The sequence below is a fragment of the Cucurbita pepo genome, chromosome LG09 (assembly GCF_002806865.2).
Source record: "Cucurbita pepo subsp. pepo cultivar mu-cu-16 chromosome LG09, ASM280686v2, whole genome shotgun sequence".
Classification (NCBI taxonomy): Eukaryota; Viridiplantae; Streptophyta; class Magnoliopsida; order Cucurbitales; family Cucurbitaceae; genus Cucurbita; species Cucurbita pepo.
The window spans coordinates 1,642,228-1,663,762 of NC_036646.1; the positions used below are offsets into that span (position 1 = coordinate 1,642,228).

The 21,535-nt window shown below is 35.4% G+C and overlaps 2 protein-coding genes across 4 annotated transcripts; one reads left to right on the plus strand and one right to left on the minus strand.

Moving 5' to 3' along the window:
* Positions 1–764: 764 nt before the first annotated feature.
* On the minus strand, positions 765–5,434 carry LOC111801459. 2 transcript variants are annotated; one of them, XM_023685465.1, is made up of 7 exons: positions 5,269–5,434; positions 5,063–5,140; positions 3,696–3,863; positions 2,828–3,089; positions 2,581–2,747; positions 1,469–1,606; positions 765–1,364 (listed from the first exon to the last, which is right to left on the minus strand). In XM_023685465.1, exons 2-7 carry the CDS (start codon positions 5,105–5,107, stop codon positions 1,017–1,019), a joined length of 1,128 nt encoding a protein of 375 aa, XP_023541233.1. In that variant the 5' UTR covers positions 5,108–5,140; positions 5,269–5,434; the 3' UTR covers positions 765–1,016. The 2 variants fall into 2 exon arrangements, with proteins under 2 accessions (XP_023541233.1, XP_023541232.1); XM_023685464.1 differs by having other exon boundaries at positions 5,063–5,433.
* Positions 5,435–7,256: 1,822 nt separating this feature from the next.
* On the plus strand, positions 7,257–21,343 carry LOC111801744 (mediator of RNA polymerase II transcription subunit 25-like). 2 transcript variants are annotated; one of them, XM_023685879.1, is made up of 15 exons: positions 7,257–7,541; positions 9,061–9,091; positions 10,130–10,193; positions 10,707–10,837; positions 11,584–11,793; positions 11,889–11,954; positions 12,464–12,674; positions 13,114–13,181; positions 13,285–14,106; positions 15,178–15,231; positions 15,455–15,483; positions 17,006–17,074; positions 17,161–17,245; positions 18,510–18,596; positions 20,360–21,343. In XM_023685879.1, the coding sequence occupies exons 1-15, from the start codon at positions 7,444–7,446 to the stop codon at positions 20,966–20,968; spliced, it is 2,634 nt and encodes an 877-aa protein (XP_023541647.1). In that variant the 5' UTR covers positions 7,257–7,443; the 3' UTR covers positions 20,969–21,343. The 2 variants fall into 2 exon arrangements, with proteins under 2 accessions (XP_023541647.1, XP_023541649.1); XM_023685881.1 differs by lacking the exons at positions 7,257–7,541; positions 9,061–9,091 and adding an exon at positions 9,098–9,291.
* The last annotated feature ends 192 nt before the right edge of the window (positions 21,344–21,535 follow it).

Sequence of the window (21,535 nt, forward strand, 5' to 3'; positions counted from 1 at the left end):
TACATTCACATTTCATTTTTTTTATTAAAAAAAAAAATTAAATAAATGAGTCGAGCTAAATATTATTTAATCAAAATTTATTATTTTTTAAAATATTACGCTGAACTCATAAAACATTCTTATATAAAAAATTAAAACATAAATATTTTGGCAGATTTTACCTGACTTTATGTGATAAGGTGTTCCAAAAACATTCTTATATAAAAAATTAAAACATAAATATTTTGGCAGATTTTACCTGACTTTATGTGATAAGGTGTTCCAAAAACATTCTTATATAAAAAATTAAAACATAAATATTTTGGCAGATTTTACCTGACTTTATGTGATAAGGTGTTCCAAAAACATTCTTATATAAAAAATTAAAACATAAATATTTTGGCAGATTTTACCTGACTTTATGTGATAAGGTGTTCCAAAAACATTCTTATATAAAAAATTAAAACATAAATATTTTGGCAGATTTTACCTGACTTTATGTGATAAGGTGTTCCAAATGTTCGAACAGAGCTTGATTCAAAATCAAAAAAATTCAACAAACATTCTTTCTTCATCTACAAAATTGGAGAGCTTGATTCAAAATCAAAAAAATTCAACAAACATTCTTTCTTCATCTACAAAATTGGATGAGCTCGGTTCAACCTCCTTTCTATGTGTTGTTCAACCTCCATTTTATGTGTTACAAACGACTCAATTGAGAAACGGTTGGAGTGGAGCTTTCAAGTCCAGACTTTCCCCTTCCTATTGCGAAGTGACTCAATTTAGAATAAGATTCCAAATCAATTCTTGTTTCAACAAAAGCTTTGATCGTTGGACTGAGGATTACGAGTAAACGAGTAAGAGAAATAGCAACCGCTATAATAAATGTCACTTCCTATACAAATGCTTCACATTTTCACCAAAAATTCTCTCAACCACCTAAGGAGATATTTTTCTTATACTTTGATAGAATGAGGTTGGGGGCAAAAGTAGCTCCCCAACGAGAACAAGACCCAATATATACTTCTAGCTTTGGTTCACATCTTGAATGCTAGCTCTCTCTCCCATTTTTTGGGACAATACGGTATCGACTTGACGATTTGGCTACCTTTAGGCGTTGGCAACTCATCTCGTGAAGGAATTTTCTTATGCCATACGATCTCATTCTCACGTTCGAACTTCCTGAGCGTTTCGGCTACACTATCTATTTCTGTTCCGAAAACAAGTCTCCATGAATTTTCTCTTGGCATGTCCTTTTTCACATCAGTTAATGCATGTCTAAGAATACCTATAGCAACTCCAGCTTGGCCACCAGACATCAGTTCTTTTGCAAGATTTTTTCGACTTTTCAACTCGTGTAGAGCACGGAAAGCTGATAGAAATTCCTATACCAACGAAAAATGATAACGATTATAACGAGTCTTATACATACGAACTAGTTTGATATGAACATTTAATACGAACATGAACTAGCAGGAAGCATTCCTACCAGAAAGCTTGAGGATTCTCCAGATAATATCTGTAAATGATTAGCTGATTCATTGAGTAAGTCAACAATACCATAGTGTAGCTTTGCCAAAAGACTTGAAATAGATCCCTTTTCTTCAGCCCTCATCGTTGTGACAGCCTGATATGTTTTTTATGACATGATCAATATAGATAAACATCATTGAGAACCGTATTAAAAGGAAAACGATACCTCCCGAATTCCTAACCCCGATCAAGGCCAACTATACTATTTAAGGCATGCTCGAGAGCGATATAGGAATCACTTTTATCATGTCCAAAACCACTACAGAAAAATGACAAAGTGGTTTTTGTCATTCCAAAATCACTCTCGAACATACCTCACAAAGTGCACTATCAGCTTTGAGGCCATTTTTTGTTAGGATCGCACAACAACGCACACACTCGATCTAGAGGAACACAAAGAACATGAGAGAGAAAATTCAAGGTGGAATATTGGCTAAAGGTTTATATGGATGACTTTAGGTATGCACAGTAGAAGAGAATACATAGGATACAAAATGTACATTTTCAAAGCACTCTAAAGGGGTAATCAACGCATGAGCTAAGGCTCCCATGTCCCGCCAAACCTTCAAAAAAGGCAAGGTCGTCAAACGGCTCATAGGGAGTCAGGAGCAAGCAGAGTCAAAGGTGGGTAAAACTCACATAAGCAGAGGGGGAGACACATTCATGAAAAGCGAGAAGCCGTGGGGAATTGGCCAACTATGATATAGATATCTGACTTTCAGGTAAGAGTATGAACATCTATTAGTCCGTATCATGGGTCTACTTGTTACAAAAGGCGAACATCCATATTCCAAAACATACACACAAGTCCTCAAGCAGGCGGGGATATATATATGATTCAGTTGAGTATATATATAGTTTTACCAGACATAACCAACTACTATATATGGTTATATAACTATCTACCCGATATAACTCTAACAACTTTATATATGACCATTTTTCATATATAGCCTTACAATGTATAACAATTGAATAAGAAGTTATAAATAAGCAGCAGACTCCATGACCCAACAAACAATTTTATGATGAACCTTCAAGGTGGTTTTCAGAGACCAGAAAACTAACCTGAGCCTCAGCTAAACAAACAAGACTCATTGCAACAGAAGTAGATGGAATAACTTCTGGTGGCCTTTCAGAAGGCACGCAGTGTTGAATAGATGGAAGAATCTCCTTAGCTAGATATTGATAAACCCCGGCAGCTTCTCTGAAAAAGGTCGCAGATTGCACTTGATCTGTATAAGAGAAAAGTAAGTGATCCAATAGGTACAAATCCAAGACTTGTACAGGAAACTAGTTCATCATTACTACCCACCTTCTGATATAACTTCTAAGGCCCTCTGCCTAAGAACAGCACCATATAGGAAAAGAGTCATCGCTACCTCGAACCTCAAGTTATCTATTTGGAAAAATTTTGGACCCCTAAGATGAAATAATGATGATGAGCTCAGAGCACTCGACCATCGTATCTTTAGGTCTGATGTCCATTGAACAATCTTGAGGTTGTAACCGACCAGATCAACTTGGGAAACAAAATTTTCCAACAAGGGCAGGTATTGCAGTAGTTTGTGAAGGACCTGGAATGTTTTGAACACATAGAACATAATTGAATGAGCATACAACAGCCATGACAATCTCATAAGAAGATAAAACCGAGACAGACAGATAGAGCTGAACCACCAAATCATAGGAGTGGGAGGGGGCAGACTTTAAAATGAAAGAAAAACATGAGAGGGAGGAGTCATTGGTTTAAATCAAGCATATATGTAAATGGGCTGAAATTGAAGGAATAAATCAAGTCACCATCTTCATATCTTATGTGGAAATAAACATTAAAAACATCATCGTAAAACACTGTCATGGACTTACATGTTTGAAAGCGTCTTTAAAGCAACATGACGGAAATTAAAATAAACCAAGTAAAAACCATGACACATGCATGAGATAGTTGCATTTAAATTCTTCGAACATGTAAGTCCATGACAGTATTTTTTAATGAAGATTCAAATGATTATTTCCACATAAAATAATTACATTATGTATCCATTAACGAGTTTAGGTTAAGTAGAAATCTAGGGTCGTTACAAATCCGACATCTTCAGCGTAACAGAACATATATATTCATGTATTAGAATCACAAAGGGGCATTTACCAATAAGGTTGGCAAATTATTGATATGTTACCTGTTGAGTGTGGGAAGACAACCCGCCAGACATTTCTCTTGCAATAGCATCTGTGATAGAGCTAGTTTCATTAATGGACTCCTCAATCACTCTACGCCTAGAAGTCATCTCCTTCAGTTGTTCAAGTGTACTGGAATCGCGGGCAATGAATTTGTCCTCAAACACACACTGTGCATATTGACAAATTATCAATATTGTCTCAAATGATAATTAACCATAACAAAGACTACTAGGCTCTCTAACTAGTATTTCTTTCACTACTCTTTATGATTTTCGATTTTCTTTAATCCCTTATTACTTATAGTTCAAAGACTTCTTCGATACCGCCTGAATTTCTGCCTGTTCTATACCCATATCGATCTCTAACTTATAGCCTAGTTGAGTTCAATAGTTGCTCAAACGAAAGCCATCCTAGAAGGAATCTCATTTTCAATTTTTTGGTATAGTTTCTCTCAAGTATGGAATTCTCTTCTCTCCACTTGCACGGCTACTAAATAGGCTAGCTTTGGTGATTTTAGTGCTCTACTTGCAAACAAAAGGGGAGGGACTTTTTCTTGCCTGCTTCTGACGGTCTATCTCTTCACGAGTCGTCGGCTCTAGTCTAGACTTTCCCACCTAAAAAAAGTTCTTGGAAAGCCTTTAGAGCGGGTAGCACAAACCCTTTCTTTTAGTCGGGTAAGGATGAACATCTTATGGCTGTATCTGTTTTTGGCTTTTTTGTTCTTTGGTCATTTCTCGTGACCTGGTCGATGGAAGATATATATATATATATACACACACACATATGTATCATACGTGCCCTCGACCATTTTTAGTTCTATCTAGCTCTAAAGTACTTAATTGCCGAGATGATTTTAGTGCTCTACTTGAAAACAAAAGGGGGGGCTTTTTCTTGCCTGCTTCTGACGGTCTATCTCTCCACGAGTCGTCGGCTCTAGTCTAGACTTTCCCACTTAAGAAAGTTCTTGGAAAGCCTTTAGAGCGGGCAGCACAAACCCTTTTTTTAGTCGGACAAGGATGAACATCTTATGTCTGTATCTGTTTTTGGCTTTTTTGTTCTTTGGTCATTTCCCGTAACCTGGTCGATGGAAGATATATATATATACACACAAATGTATCATACGTGCCCTCGACCATTTTTAGTTCTATCTAGCTCTAAAGTACTTAATTGCCAAGATAATTGGAGACGAAATCCTAATAGGTAGCCACATGGCTTGAATTTATAACCTGAGACTGATTAAGGCAGGGTCAGAACTACATTACAACCATGAAATTGGCTCTTGAAACCTCCACCACATCACAATTCCACACTCGAAAAAACTCATATGGCAATTCAAATTAAAAAACCCAGAAGAACAGAAACATACCATCTTGGTTTTAAGCTTGGCCGGGTCTGAAAATTGCAGCAGCATCTTCGACAAAATCAAAACTCAATCACCGGGAAACTGATTCAAGTAGGAAGAAAAAACGAATAGGGCCGATGAAAATTTATTCAGGGACCCCTTCAACACTAATTTGCATTCAAATCGGCTCCAATAAGAACAATTATGAACTCAAGTTTGGATGAACAAACCCCCCTGCCTCGCTCGCGCAATCCTCAACGATGAACACCGAAGTAGAGACAGCTCGATACACGCGCTGAAGTTTGAGGCTAATTTGAATATAGTATTGGTGGGTCAATATCTCGTTGTTATTTGTTGCTCTCTGGCTTTTACTCCTCGTTTCCTTCGTCGCCAAGATTTCGTGTTGATGAACAACAGAACTGTCGTGGGCCAATGGGCTACTTTTGTTCATGATCTATAACGGGCTTTTTTTTCGGCATTTAATGATTGGAAAATTTAATTAAATTTAAAACAATAATAGTGACTCATTTTAAATAATTAAAAAATAGCTAAATTATGAGTGGTAGAGTATGTTAGACGAACACGACTCTCCACAATGGTATGATATTGTCCAGGAGAGTGTATTATTTGATTATAAACACTCTCCACAATGGTATGATATTGTCCAGGAGAGTGTATTATTTGATTATAAACTCATGATCATTCCCTAAATTAACCGATATGGGACACTTTCTCACTTTTTGACTACGCTTTCGAGGCTCACAATACTTTGTTCGACATTTGAGGATGATTTGAGGATTTGTCAATCTATTGGCATGGTTAAGTTTAGGGCATGACTCTAATATCATGTTCTATTGGAACAATGTGTCTATTGGCATGGTTAAGTTTAGGGCATGTTAGATGAACACCACTCTCCACAATGGTATATGATATTGTCCACTTTGACCATAAAGTCTCGTGGCTTTGCTTTGGGCTTCCCCAAAAGGCCTCGACCCTCAACCCAATGGAGAGTGTATTCTTTAATTATAAATTCATGACCATTCCTTAAATTAATCGATGTGGGACACTTTCATCCAACAGGGTATTTGTACTGTGAATATATATTTATTTGATATATTTTTACCATTACGAACAATTTAATACCGTTAAACTTTAAAAAAAAAAAATTACCCTTGAACTCTAAAAAAAATTCAAAAATACTCTTAAATTATAGATAGAAACAATTAATACTTTATTTAAAAAATATTCTTAACTTTTAAAATTATTTTAAAAAAATTTATTTTTCATTAAAAATATTAAAAAAATATTCTTATAGTCTATACATGTTTCAAAAATACTTCTGAAATTTTAAAATATAACTGCATTTGTCATATTTTATTTCATAGTAACCTTAAAAAATTAAAATTAAAATTAAAAAACTCTTGTGGTCAATACATTTGAGAGCGATTCGTCATCAATATTCGTATTATTTTACCATCACTTTCCTTGTTAAAAAGTTTAAATAAATATGACAAAGGTATTTATTTGTTCGGTGTTATTTTTATATTTCATAATTAGTGATTCATTCACTATGTATATTCCAAAAAACATAAAGTCTCTCGTTCATTTTTGTGGTTGACGCGCTTTCTCGGGTTAACCTAGAACTATTTACGAGAAAGGGCAAACAAAGCTTGAAGACAACTATCCTACCTAATAGAGCAGCGGGCAGAACGAGTAAAAAGCCCAATAGTCATATCACTACGGTCGAAAAAGCATGTTCCCTTCAAATAACACGCACCGTAGGCCATTCCATACCTTTTTTTTTTTTTTTTTTTTTTTTTTTTTTTTTTTTTTNACTTTCCCTCCCTTCGTCGAGCCTTTTTGTCAATGGCAGGAGAAAACATTTCCTTATCTAAACTTAGACGAACATTTTTATTGTATTTCTTCTACTAAAAACACAATCGTAATTGAAATACGAAGCAATTGACAATGAATAATATTTTACGATAATCAAGTCTAGGGTTTAAGGGTTATATATATATATATATATATATTTATTTATTGAAATTTAATATTATCCAAAATTTACATATAAAAAGGGGAAATTACCACAGTAAAAACCAAAAAAAATTAACGAACCTTAAAAAAAAAAAAAAAAAAAAAAAAAAAAAAAAAAAAAAAAAAAAAAAAAAAAAAAAAANAATTTACTATTTAGCTTTGTCAAAACCGGCGGAGGCAGAAGTAGAAGCGTTGCCGGTTCTGTAATTTCGCATCAGTTTCCAAAGTCTACCATTTGCGCGCTCTCTTCCCGGTTCCGGAGTTCATCAGAAAATCGGGATCATAGATTGATAAACCAGCGAACGCGCACGTTCTGGCTGTTATTTTTCTTACCGGAAGCGTTGAAGATACAGTTTCTGAGTCATTCGATGGCGGAGAAGCAGCTGATAGTGGTGGTTGAAGGTACTGCAGCCATGGGTCCCTTCTGGCAAACCGTCGTAACGGATTACATTGAGAAGATTGTTAGGTATTCCTCTTTTAACCTATCTGTTCTTCCATTTCCTTCCTGCTTATTAATTTTAAAGGGAGGTGAAATTGCGTAAGTATGCGTTTTCTTATGTTATTGATTGTTTTTTAGGATTTTATGGAATGTCTAGAAAGCTTCATTTGTCTGTTGACTCGTCAATAGGTTATAATTTATCGAATGGGCTATTATGTGCACGATCATGATCAGTATGTTGATTTTTCCCCAAATTCGTACGTCAAAACTGGCCGAGTCTCCATTTTAAACTGGAACTGTATCACACTTGTTGTAACCTGCTTGTGTCGTGATCACGATACTATTTTGACAATTAATGCTCGAGTCGCCTATTTATTTCTGTAGAACGCACGATTTGTTACCATTGTACCTGGTTTGGAGGCATCGTAGTTCATTGTTATTTCTATACAGTTGCTATGTACATCTTCTCATTTTGGGTATTGGTTGCGCTCTGGTTTTGGTCGACGCAATCGTTCCATTCCAATACTGAAGAATTTGTTGACGGGCTAGGAGGGAAGTTCCATTCTTGAAATTGAAACTTTCCTGGAGATTCCAAGCTGTTTTAGTTTATTAACTACGACATCTATCTCTTCCAAAATGGGGGGTGCAAATTTTCTTCCATATTTAGCTCATAAGATTATATCCCTTCCCTTTTTTTATTGCCAACCTATCTGCCTCCTTCTAATCACGCTACATATTATTCTTCCAAGTTTATATATAACATAGTACCAAGGTCTTTTCACTAGCCCGTCTCAGTGACTCTGTTATCACTCTATATATTAATCCCTGTACACAAAGTTGTATACTACTTGAGATATCACTTTTACTATCATCAATGTCATGAAGGTGTCCAGCATACTGACAGTTGATAAGCTGCTACGGACAATTGGGTCGAGGATTGGAGGTTCTGGACATTAGTTCTTTCCAAACGGTCTCCTTCTAGTCTGTGCTTGTCATAATGGGTGGCAATACTCTGCAATGGGAGGTGGTTGTGTCTACACATTTTGGTTAATCTGACTTGATGCGATCGGCTACCAAGAGTTGGATTCCAAATAGTCTAAATAGTTACCAGTGTAACTTCCACCTCTCTTGTTTTGTATTTTTAGGAGTGGCCCTGGGCACATTGGAAATGATATCAAGTAATGTAAAAGAGAGAACACATATTTCACACGGTAAAATAATTCCTGTAGATCAACTCGAGGGTTTACAAGTCTTAAGATTACAAATAAGAGTATCAGAAAAAACAGAACAAGAGTACTTGAGTTATTTTAGCATTGTGTGTAAACTTCTGTGTAATGCATACAATGAAAGAAAGCATGGTAGGATGTTATAGAACATGTACCGTTGGACACAGTGCTGAAGATGTTTTCTTTACTGTTTCATTTGAAAATTCATAAATGAATACACCTTTTATTTTTTTTGTTACTTCCTGATGTTAGATATAGCTCATGGATAATAATTTTGATGATATTAAGGGCATGTTAAATTTAACTTTTGATTTGTGCAGATGTTTTGGTGGAAATGAATTAACTGGGCAGGTACGCCTCTTTCTTTTCTAGGAGACTAAAATATTTTATCCCTAACATTTCATGTATGTTATAATTCTATTTGTTCAGGTTTTGAAATATAGAGAATATCCCAGTACCTTTTGAATTTGTCAATCCAGGTTTATAACAGAGGATACTGTTGTAGGCATTCTGAAATTGATGTATGGTCCTTCCATTTTGATTGATACATGGTACTTCCATGTTGATACTGGATGAAACTCTTGGTTTGTTTCTTTTTTCTTTTTGAAGACGACTTCAAGATTAAGGCCTTTATCATTTGTAGGATTTATAAAGCTGATGTTTCTATTGAGATGTGTGATAATTTGATAATATTAGGTTTAATTAGTTGGTGAAAACGTAGGTCTGATTTTAGTTCTGATTTTATAGCAAAGGTTATGTAAAAATGTTTTTGGATAATTGATTTTTAAAAGTTTCCCCCCTCTTTCGTTTCCTTTAAATTGTTCTTTTTAGTGGCCTATTTTTGAGAGAGAATGTGGTTGTTTCCTTTCCAATCCATGTCCTTGTGAATAGTGTTTTATGGGTGCTCAGTTGTATGAACTTTTACAAGTCGGTTATTCACACTTTTGAGAAACAGTTTTGAAAACAAAAACGAAAAAAATATTCTTCAGATAGTTTTCTGCACAAATCTAGCACATTCAATTTTAAGATTTCTATTTGCTTCAATTTCAAAGCTTACAAATTTAGCATTATGAATTCTTCAAGGTTACAAATGCTATCAATCTTCAAGTTTTCATTGATTATAAGTATAGGTGAAGTATTTATTTTCTTTTCATTTTGAGGCAACATCGAGACAGACTATTTGATCACGTCCATTTCAAATCTAACTCATTCCAAACTCAATAAAAAAACATGAAATCAACTGTAGTCCTTAAAATCATATTATTTAATAATCATTTCTTATGCTTGCCTCCAGACAAAGTATACGCTTGTGACTCTTCTAGTGTATAAACTAGGTAATCATCCTTCTCTCCACCTGACCGTGTAATGATTTACTCTTTTGGAATGCAGAAACCACCAACCTCTAACGTTGAGTTCTCTCTGGTCACATTTCATACTCATGGATCGTATTGTGGTTCGTAAGGAGTTTATTTTTCCTTATTCATTATGTTTATGCTCTGATGTTGAGCAGTTATTCCAACACCAAAACATTCCATGTTTGTCATTTTTATTCCATAGTCTAGCTAAATGTGATAATGAAAGGCTTACAGAAATTTTAGCTGATGTTATCTCGTCAAATGTTGTATATTGACAACTTCTGGACTAAGTTTTCCATTTGTGTCCCATATACTTCCGTAGTTCTAAGTTTCTTTAAACCTTTACATATGGCTTATATATTAGCTAAAGTAAATTTCAATTGGAAATATTTTTCTAACAATAATCTTTTTCCAAACCACCGAATAAGTTCAGCAATTTAGTTTCAAAGGTTTTCTATATATATATATATATATATTGTTACTAGAATGAAACTAGTCACATCCAGTAGACAAAGTGTCATGTGGCATCTGGTTAGTTTTGGTGGAAATTTAGCGTGTGACATTATGTTGAATATGTCAATTCTCTTTTATCTCCATTTTTCTTTTTTCAGGTTGTCTAGTACAGCGGACTGGGTGGACAAGAGATGTTGATACTTTTATACAATGGCTTTCAGCTATTCCCTTTTCCGGTGGTGGTTTCAGTGATGCTGCAATAGCTGAAGGGCTAGGTGAAGCACTTATGGTACGCATTTTCTTGCTCTCTGATCTTGTCCTGCTGAACTACTTTTATGGTGCTTCATCTTCTCTTCATTTCTGAATGACCCAAGTTGTATTCTAGGTTTTCTCTTTATAACTGAAAGTGAAAATGTGTGTTATAACTCAATACATCTAGATAATTTTAGAATCACGAGTCTTGTTTTTAACTACGTTTGATTTGAAGTTAGTTGGTTTTCGTTTGAAGGCTTTTGCTATGAGCTATAATTAGCTTGGGATGGGTTTCATATTTTTGTAATCTCTTTGCATATGCCAGACTATTTTTTTATGTTTTCAATGGAACAGTTCAGTTTTTATGAAAAAAAATACAGTGATGCTTGGAAATGACGTACAGGATGGTGCAAAACTGTGTATGCAGTTAAGCTTTGGATCTGCTACGGCCATCCAATTTAAATTGTCTATGAAGTATTGATCTGTTTTAATTAAATCATTTGTAATATTATTAATTGTATAGTTTTTTTTATAGGCCCTGTGGTTTGTATGATATTTGTGCCTCTCTTTATACTTCAATATCTCTCGTATGATTCTGAAACTTTCTTCTTTTTGTTAATTTTCGGAATGAAGTAAACTTTTGAATGTGTCCAGTTTAAAATTCTTTTGCTAATTACTACCATAATTTCTTGTTCTCACGAAAGAAATAGAGCATGACTTTATATTCATTTACCTTCACTTGTATCCCTTATGATGTTTCTTGTGCGATAAATTTCTTTCCAGATGTTCCCAACTCAGCAAAATGGTGGTCAAAATCAACAAACTATGGATGTGCAGAAGCACTGTATTCTTGTTGCTGCAAGCAATCCTTATCCCCTGCCAACGCCTGTATATAGACCAGCGGTGCCAAATTTGGAGCAACAGGACAATGTTGAACCACAGTCCGGGAGTTCTCAATCATATGCCGAGACAGTTGCTAAATCATTTGCTCAGGTTCACATCACATAATTTATTTTTTTCAAGTTGATGAAAATTTACTTTTCTTCCCCGTAGTGTAGCTAAGTTAACTAAACCATCTTTCTGTGCAGTGCTTCATATCTCTGTCAGTTATTTGTCCCAAACAGCTTCCAAAGCTAAAAGCAATTTACAATGCTGTAAGTACGGATGTCTATTCCAGCTCCCTCCTCCCTCACACGTGCACATAAAAGGGAGGCTTGTCCCTTGCAAGTTCTCGGATTCTACCATTAGATACATATTTCCTGTATCAAGCATTCAAAGTTTTCTTCTATTAATTTAGTAATGGTGAAGTCTGGAGTTTCTCTGGCATGCTGTCATCGCCAGTTCAATTTCTAACCTTTCAAATATTCTAGATTTAACCAACTTTGCTCGTTGTTTTATCCCACCATAGACAATCATCAATTCCTGAATGGCTCAAATCTTTGATAGTTTGCATTACCTAATTATTTTCAGTAATTTGAGATTTCATTGAGCAGAATTATAAGGACTTGTACATCAATTATCATGAATTGCAAATGTTGAGAAGGAATGATTTCTATAAAGTTTTCAGCCGCTTATCTCGTGGCACTATAATCAGCATTATTAATAAACATTAATGGTCTCATTTGTAAATATATTCAACTGACCGCTCCACTTGTTATTGAAGGGAAAGCGCAACCTGCGGGCAGCAGATCCACCTATTGATTATGTTAAAATCCCCTCGTATCTTGTTTTGATCTCTGAAAATTTTGTGGAAGCCCGTGCAGCTTTAAGTCGTCCTGGAATTACTAGTTTGTCTGCAAACCAGAGTCCTGTGAAAATGGACATATCTCCTGTTGTGCCTGTTACAGGACCACCTCCAACCACTACTCCATCAGGTCCCCTCTCACTAGCTTATCATTGTCTGATCCTGGTCAATTAGATGCATTTGCTTATGGAATGTATTTAGCTTATTGTTATATATGCCTTGGCGACTGCAAGTCTTCAGGATGCTAATTGGCTTTTAGATCTGGTATTTGAAATGTAATTTGAACCAGGTAGATTTAGATTCTTATGAAAGATAATGGATTATAGTTGAGTTTTATCTAAATAGGCAATCAAATCAGATTTAACCTGATGGTTAAAATCAGGACTCTTTTGGGTTTTGTTTGTCCTTTGATAGCCCTGTGTTTGACGTGACAGAATTTTTTGACGGCTTCTTTGGTTCTTTCATATTTCCTACTCATGTTGAGTTTAGAGATCTCTGGATATATAAAAAGTTAATATGACATTTGCAAGTAGTATTTGACACTTGAGTTTCTCTTTTGTGTATCCCAGCAAATGGACCTATCATTAACCGGCAGCCAGTTTCTGTTGCTAATGTGCCTCCTGCTACTGTGAAAGTTGTAAGAGTCATTTCTTTTTATTCTTAATTTCTATGGAGAATGCTCAGCTTTTTTTAATCGTATTCTTGCTACCTGAATCATGCTATACCATAATTTTGTTCAGGAACCAAATACTGTTACATCTATGACAAATGGATCTGCATATCCACCGCATATGCCATCTGTTGTTCGTGCAGCTTCACAGGGAGTCCCGAGCTTGCAGACTTCTTCACCACTTTCTTCTCAAGAGATGATCACAAATAATGAGAACACACAAGATCTTAAACCTCTAGTGAACGGTGTTTCACAGCCTTTGCGACCTGTGGGTCCTGCTAATGTTAGCATCCTGAATAATATTTCTCAGGCACGAGTGGCTACTTTAAATGGAGGGACTTCCATAGGACTTGCGTCTATGGGTCAAACCCCAATGGCTATGCATGTGTCTAATATGATATCCAGTGGAATGGGGTCGTCTGTGCCAGCTGCACAAAATGTATTTTCATCTGGTCAATCGGGTCTGACATCAATAAATGGGTCTTCAACTCTTACACAGGTTGCGCCAAACTCCGGTCTAAGCTCACTTAGTTCAGCAAATAACAATATTCCTGGAAGTACGAACATTCCCACTTCACAAGCAGTAGGAAATCTCCAAGGTGGTGTCAATGTGAGTCAATCAGTACCAGGGATGAGTCAAGGAAATCTTGCAGGAACACAAGTGGTACAAAGTGGAATTAGCATGAACCAGAATGTTATTAGCAATCTAAGCCAACCAGGTGTTTCTTCTGGGAATGGTACGATGATTCCCACTCCAGGAATGCCTCAACAAGTTCAAAATGGGATGCATTCACTTGGAGTGAGCAACAATGCAGCAGCTAACATGCCATTATCGCAGCATACAGCAGGTGCTTTGCAACAAGCACAATCCAAATACGTGAAATTTTGGGAGGTATGTTGAGAATCTGCCTGTGTGTTTTTACGTGATGGTCATGACAATATATCTTTTTTTTAAAAAGTTGATAAGCTGATTCTAAGTTCCAAGTATGCAAAATCTCTTTTTTTTTTTTTTAAAGTGTGTAAATCAAGATTTTGAATGTCTTGTTATCACAAGTCCCCACAATGTGAAGATTACTGCATAGGGATGTTCATGGGGCGGGGATGTCTCTGCCGTGGCACCGCCCCCCATTTGAATCCCCTTCCTGTGCAATTCTACATTAAATTTTGCGGGAATCAGTGTGAGGATTCCCCATGAGGAATTTGCAGGGTTCAGATTTTGTGGATACCAATTCCTTGTTTTATTTATTTTAATTTCAAAAAGAATAATAAGGGACATGTAAATTGGTGTGTGGGAGATTTGTCTGGAGCGTGTTCGTGTCCGACATGTCGACACAGACACTCGGCCTAAAATAGAGTGGTTATGCTTCATAGATGCATACACAAATGATAAAAAAATAATGTATAGAATATTTGTCCTAAATCATTAAATAGTAAAAACCTTGTTACCGTCATAATCACAAATGATAAAAAAATAACCATGTCACATGTATATACATGTTAGTAAATGCGTGGGTTTTGTTTTATTATGATTTTGGATGTAGAAGTGTGCTAGTAAGAATTTGAGGTTAAATATGAGTTACAACACAATCAAAAGTGTGAAATCATTAATTTTGTTGAACATTTGTCAAGGCTAAGAGTTCAATGTGGTTGTCCTTGGTTCTTCATGACTCATAGTATATTTTGAAGATATAATTGATGTTTTTGTATTAGGAATAAGGTCAGATTATAAAATGTAAATTATGTAGAACTTTTGTTTATTCCTAGGTTCCATATTAGATAGATTTCTTTTAGAGTTGTATGCCTTTTTACTTCTGATGATGTTCCACCATTTATTGCATCAATTTATTTTAAAAACTGATTATTTTGAATAGTTGCAAGATAGTATTCTTTGTCGGTAGAAATTAGAAGTTTAATTTGGTGGAATGAAAATTATCTCAAACATTGTTTGTTTATGGCAATGCAGGGAAATCTGTCTGGTCAGAGACAAGGCCAGCCTGTTTTTATTACAAGAATGGAAGTATGCTTCTGATCATCAGCTATGCAGTTTTAGTAAAAATGGATTACTATTTCTTAAAGTCATTTGCTTTACAATTTTAGTAAAAATGAATTTTATTTTCTTAGCATCTACATCAATGGTTTATATATTGAAAACTTTTATAGTGATCAGAAAGTGATCTTTCCTCTACCATGATGTCAAGTTGTTCATTGATGTGTTTAACTCATTAAGTTGTTTTTGTCAGGGTTACAGGAGTGCTTCAGCTTCTGATAAGTAAGTTGACTATGGTTCTGAGTTTACTTCTTTCGTACATTTGAAAATTTTGAGAATTATGTATGATTCCCTTTTAGTTTATAACTCATAAAATTTTGTAAAACTAGGAAATTTTCTTTATACCATACATGTTATCGGGTTGAAGGGGGTGTTAGAATTAACTTATTCGTATTGTCCAGTCATTTACTCAATAATTGGAAGTATTAGATTTAATTGGCCTCTTTTGTGGGTCCTGAAGAAGCTGACATGCATAATTCTTAACATAGCTTTTTTCTAGTTTTCAATCAGGAACTCTTAAATAGTTAGACATAGGTTAGATCATTTTTTGGTTGAAGATTTTTTAGCTGGCTTCAGTTCTGGAAAACGAACCTGAGAAATCAGTGTTGATATGGAATAATGAGCTTGAGAACAGAGTGAAGGCAATCGCAGTTTGGTTGGAATGTCCCCCTTCGGTAGATAATCAAAGAGGATTTGTGGATATAAGTGGTGTAAATGTTTTTGGGAACTTCAGGCAACCTGATAGATGCTCTGTTAACTGTCATTTAAAGCGAGGGGATTATGCTTCCTACAGGCTGAATTTGCCTTCAACAAGAAACAGAAACAGGCAGTTTCTATTATGTAAACATATATCCCAAAAGATACAGTAACTTGCTTTTGCTTCTATTGCCTACTTAATAGAGCCTGTTGCAGTTGCGGTGGTTGATTCATCCTTAAGTCATGTGGATATCAACCACCTATGTCATAGAGCCAATGACATGTGTAAGCATGAAAACAAAAGCTAGAGATTCTTTACCTGAGGATCCTGGTTATATTGTTCTCATCTGCAAAAACCTGTTACTGCAGAAATAGGTTCTAACGATGGAGTACAACATTTTCGATAGCATACAAACTAAGTGGTAGTGCCTACAAGGTCTCTTTCCCTGCTTGATTCGCAAGGATTTGTGTTGTGGGCATCTTCGACCATTACCTACTACACGATGTACTCACTGGGGATCAGAGGTTTATTTTTCATGAATGACTCATTAATCCTGGAGCAATGCTGCCTTTTCTAACGTAGCCACTTGGTCTGAAATATGCTGTACTATTCTTTAGTTGTTAATGATGTTTGATAGCCAGTTGCCGTTTTCTTCACTGGTAAGTATGGGTACGATGCCAGTATCCCCTTTGAATTCCTGTATCCATCATTGGTGGGCAATCTACATCAGAAACTTTAGATTCTTGTTACTTCGATTATGGTAAAGACTAAAGACGGGGCCCAAGAAATCTGTCAGCCATTTTTGAATTCTCATGAATTTCTTTGTTCACTAACGTCTGGGATTTTTTTGGCCATGCTAATAAAATCTCCCACGTTTAACATCATCTCATTCAAAGCGTAGAAATTTACGAACCATTTCTGCATATTTTTTACCTCCATCCCTCTTGAGATTTAGTTGTCTTCCCCTACTTTACACATTTAAATATGTGGATCAGTTCAATTTTTTTCGTTGTGGTGTAATCGTTTATCTATCTTCAATGTTCATAGGCTTGCAGCAAACTGGCCGCAGATAATGCAAATAGTTCGGCTTATCTCACAAGATCACATGAATAACAAGTAATTTGTTGCTCAGTGGGATAATAGTATTTTTCTTCTGTCATTTTAATTAAAACCAGCTCAAGTTTTGTTGTATTTGATTTTAGGCAATATGTTGGAAAAGCTGATTTTCTTGTTTTCCGAGCTATGAATCAACATGGGTTTCTTGGCCAGCTTCAAGAAAAGAAACTTGTAAGTTGTCTACATTTTTTTTTCTAACCATTGAATTGGTTGATGTGCTTTCTTTTAGTTAAAACGTTGGGATTCTTTGTTTCCGCCTCAATATAACTATATGTACATCATGGTTCAAATCTCCTTTGATTATTTATTTACTATTACTATTATTTTATGTCTAGTCAGACCCTATCATCGATTATCTGAGATTCTGTTGGACTGTGATAGGAATTTTTCCTAAAATGATTCTATATAACGGAAGTGAGATCCTTTGATAGATGAATTGCAGTCATGAGGCTTATTAACAGGCTGACTCAAGTAAATTGAAAATCAAAGGAAAGATAGTTGAGAATTTAGTTCAATAACTTTTTTGCATCTGTTTCATTTTTAATAAATGAACCTCCTTATCCAATTAAAAGATTTCGTACGTTGAATTGCAGTATTATTTATAAGTTTGTTGTACTCTTTATTTTTATGGGGTTATTAATTTTAAATTATAAGTTTTGTTGACGAACTTTAAAGGTTGTGTTCAATAAATCTTCGAAGTTCAAAAAACGTCCAATAAGTCGCTAAGGCTCCATTTGATAACCCTTTTATGTTTGAAAATTAAGTTTATACACTACTTCCACCTATGAGTTTCTTTGTTTTGTTATCTATTTTATCTTACCAAATTGGGAGAATAAATACTGGCATTTCAAGGATGCTTTTGTTGAACATGCCCATAAGAGAGCCATCTACCTGGAAAATCTTTGAGGGAAAAAGGAAGAGAGAAGTGAACTTTGAGATCATTCTCAAATTTCATCATCCAAAAGGAGATTCCTTTAAAGGCCAAGGTACCACGCGAGGGAGCTAGAGTTCCATGAGTTCGAAATGAGGAGGTATAGTGCATGACCAAAGCATAGATCTTCGGAAAAGATATAGGGAGGAGATCCGCTTATCCAAAGATCATCCCAAAAATTGGAATTAGCCTTTATCAAGTGCCTGCTTTCAAGAGAATTAACTCGCTCAGTTTCTAAACTAGTAATGACCTATACCAGTCCTACATTTATGTTATGCTAATTAAGTGTGCAACAGTGAGCTTTTCCTTAAAACATTTTGTGTATATATTGATATTTTACTAGCAAGAATGATTTATGGTTCTAGTTGTACATGCAAGCGTTGCTTTGTGCTTGCAACATTTTTGGGTCATTTGGATTACTAATCTGCATTCCATATGCGAACCTGCATCAAACCTTATTTTCTGAGTGGTTTCTGATGTTAAGCCTCTCCCTGGTCTGTTCAGTGTGCAGTCATCCAGCTACCATCCCAGACTTTACTGCTATCTGTTTCTGATAAAGCTTGCCGCTTGATAGGGATGCTTTTTCCTGGGGTAAGACGTTTTTGAGCTACAAAGATTAGTTTGTATTAGTACTAGTATCTTTTTTTTCTTTATCTTACCAACAAATAAATGGTGAGAATCCTTCATTTTGAGGTCAATACATTACCAACAAATCTCAGACTTCGGTTGAGAAGTATAATTCAATATTTGAATGCAACTTTGATGCCTACGTTTCTCTTTTGCAATCATCTACATTGAACTGATGTTTGATGCTTATCTATTTGTTCTGCAATCATATATTAAACCGAAACATTTGATTACTAGAATTCTTGTGTTGCAATTGTAGGATACAGCATATGATGGTGTGTATTATTAATTGCGAATTTCTCTGATTCTAAAAGTTCAATTAATCATCTTCAGAAATCTTTCTATGTGGAAGGTGTTTTGAACTATAGTTGTTGACATTCAATAAATGTTGCATGTAAACATAGTCACACATATTGAGGACAAGAATCACAAGAAGCACTCACAAATTAAGAATTCTCATTAATTTACACATCTATGGGAGGCTCTTTTTTTTTTTTAAACATCTTTTTTTGGGATAAGATAAAAACAAATGTTTCAAAACCATTCAGAATGGACAAAACCAATCACATAAAGGGGCCTAAGGATGAGAGATCCCTAAGACCAAAGAGAAGACAAACAAACTGCTTTAAATCTAAGTTGATGAGAAATGAGGGAGTATTACATATATATGATATATACATATATACATATATATGTATATATATTATGACGAGCACTCTCATTATCGATTGGCTAGTACTTTTATTTGTTTGTTGTAACGTTCAATTTTGTGGCCAATTGAAAGTAAAAACAATATTTTTTTGAAGAGTTTCAAGGCTCTGTTTCTTTGAAGGCTTTCTAAATCAGTTTCCTTGAAGTCTTAATTGCAGATGGTTCTGTGCCATATCTTAGTTATTCAGCAAGCTTGTTTAAATACTTTATTTTTATGATATTCTTCAATGTGCTAAAAGTGTGTTCGATCATGCCCTAATATGTCTGCAAAATCATGATAAAAATGATCAATTCAACGAATCATCAATCTTTTTTTCCTAGCATACAGATGGTGCCATGGACTGCGTCTGATGTATACATTCTTTTAAAAAACGTCATTGTTTTATCGATATTATCCACGAGCACATAGTTGAATCTTGATGCTACTGAAATTATTGAGTTTAATTGTTTATACTAGATGTTATTTTTATGTAACGTTCAACGTACATGTGAATACACAATGGCACGTGGCACGTGGCACGTGTGGCACGTCGAACCACAAACGTGGCAGTCGTGTGTAGTATTCTATATACAGAAAAACCTTTTTTGTTTATAATTCTGTATTTGAATTTAGGTCCATGCTCATAAATTTTATTTAGTTAGTTGCTTTACTTATTCAAAGCATTTAATTTGAATTTCTTGTAACTGTAAACAAAAAACGTCTCTAGCTCTTTATCATTAAATTAATTTATTTGCTTTCCCCATTTGGTATCTTCTTTAACTTTGTCTGTCGCTTTCTGACATTCGAGGACCCTCTCTTCTTGTCCAATAGTCTATAATTGTGATTGTTTTTGTTGCTTTTTCATTTTTATCTCTTAACTTGTATGAATATGCTCGAGTGTGCCCATTTGACAAAAAATAATCAAGCCTTCTTTTTGATCTAGGTTGCCATATTGTTGTTGTTTCCAATTCTGTCAAGTGCTATTAATAATGGATTGCTGGTTGGTATTTCATAGTTGTGCTACTTTCTGAATCAGGATATGGTTGTGTTTAAGCCACAAATATCCAGTCAACAGCAACAACAACAACAGCAAATCCAACAGCAACAACAGCAGCAAATGCAACAGCAACAACAGCAGCAAATGCAACAGCAACAGATGCAACAACAGTTACAGCAACAACATCAGCTTTCTCAGTTGCAACAACATCAACAACTTCCTCAGATGCAGCAACAGCAGCAGCAGATTCCTCAGATGCAACAACAGCAGCAGCAGCAGCAGCAGATGCAACAACAACAGCAGCAGCAGATGCAACAACAGCAGCAGCAGCTTCCTCAGATGCAACAACAGCAGCAACTTCCTCAAATACAGCAGCAGCAGCAGCAGCAGCAGCAGCAGCAACTTCCTCAAATACAGCAGCAGCAGCAGCAACAGCAGCAGCCCCAACAACCACAAATGTCACAGCTTCAAACCCAGCAGCAGATTCCCCAAATGCAACAACAGCAGCAGCAACAGCAGCAACAAATGGTCGGGGGTGGAATCAGTCAATCGTATGTCCAAGGTCCTGGGCGATCTCAGTTAGTTTCACAGGGTCAGGTCGCTTCCCAGGGTCAATCCAACATGCCTGGTGGAAGCTTCATGGGTTGATTGCACCATTCTGGTTTACTTTCAAGTCAGCATGGTAACACTTATTATTATTTGTGGGAATCGTGATAACGCACGATTTTTAACCGATATAGTTTCCTCGCCATTGCATTATAGTGAATTTGTGTATATATGCCACGATATTTGTATTGACTATAATGTCACGTCCATTAGATTTGGAAGAAATGTGAAGCTTTTCCTTTGAAGAGGAAGAAATTGAGTTGCTTCCCCTATGAACATAAACGAGGATAGTACTGAAATGGTCCATTTAGAATCTGTGTTTCTTTGAAGGATATGATTGAATTCATTCTACCATTTCTTCAAGCCTATAAAGGTATGTATGAAATGGATTCTTATGATTTGCAGGAGATTTTAGAATTTGTGGGTTTTATATACATCTTTTTTAGAATCACATTTGAGGTAATTTTCATTGGATGCGAATTATATGTGATCTTATGGCAACATTTTTTTTGGAATAAATAATGATTAATATCATAATGTTACTCATTCAGGTACTTGTTATTAATGATATATATGTAAAAACGCAAGGCCAAGACTCGTACTTGTTTA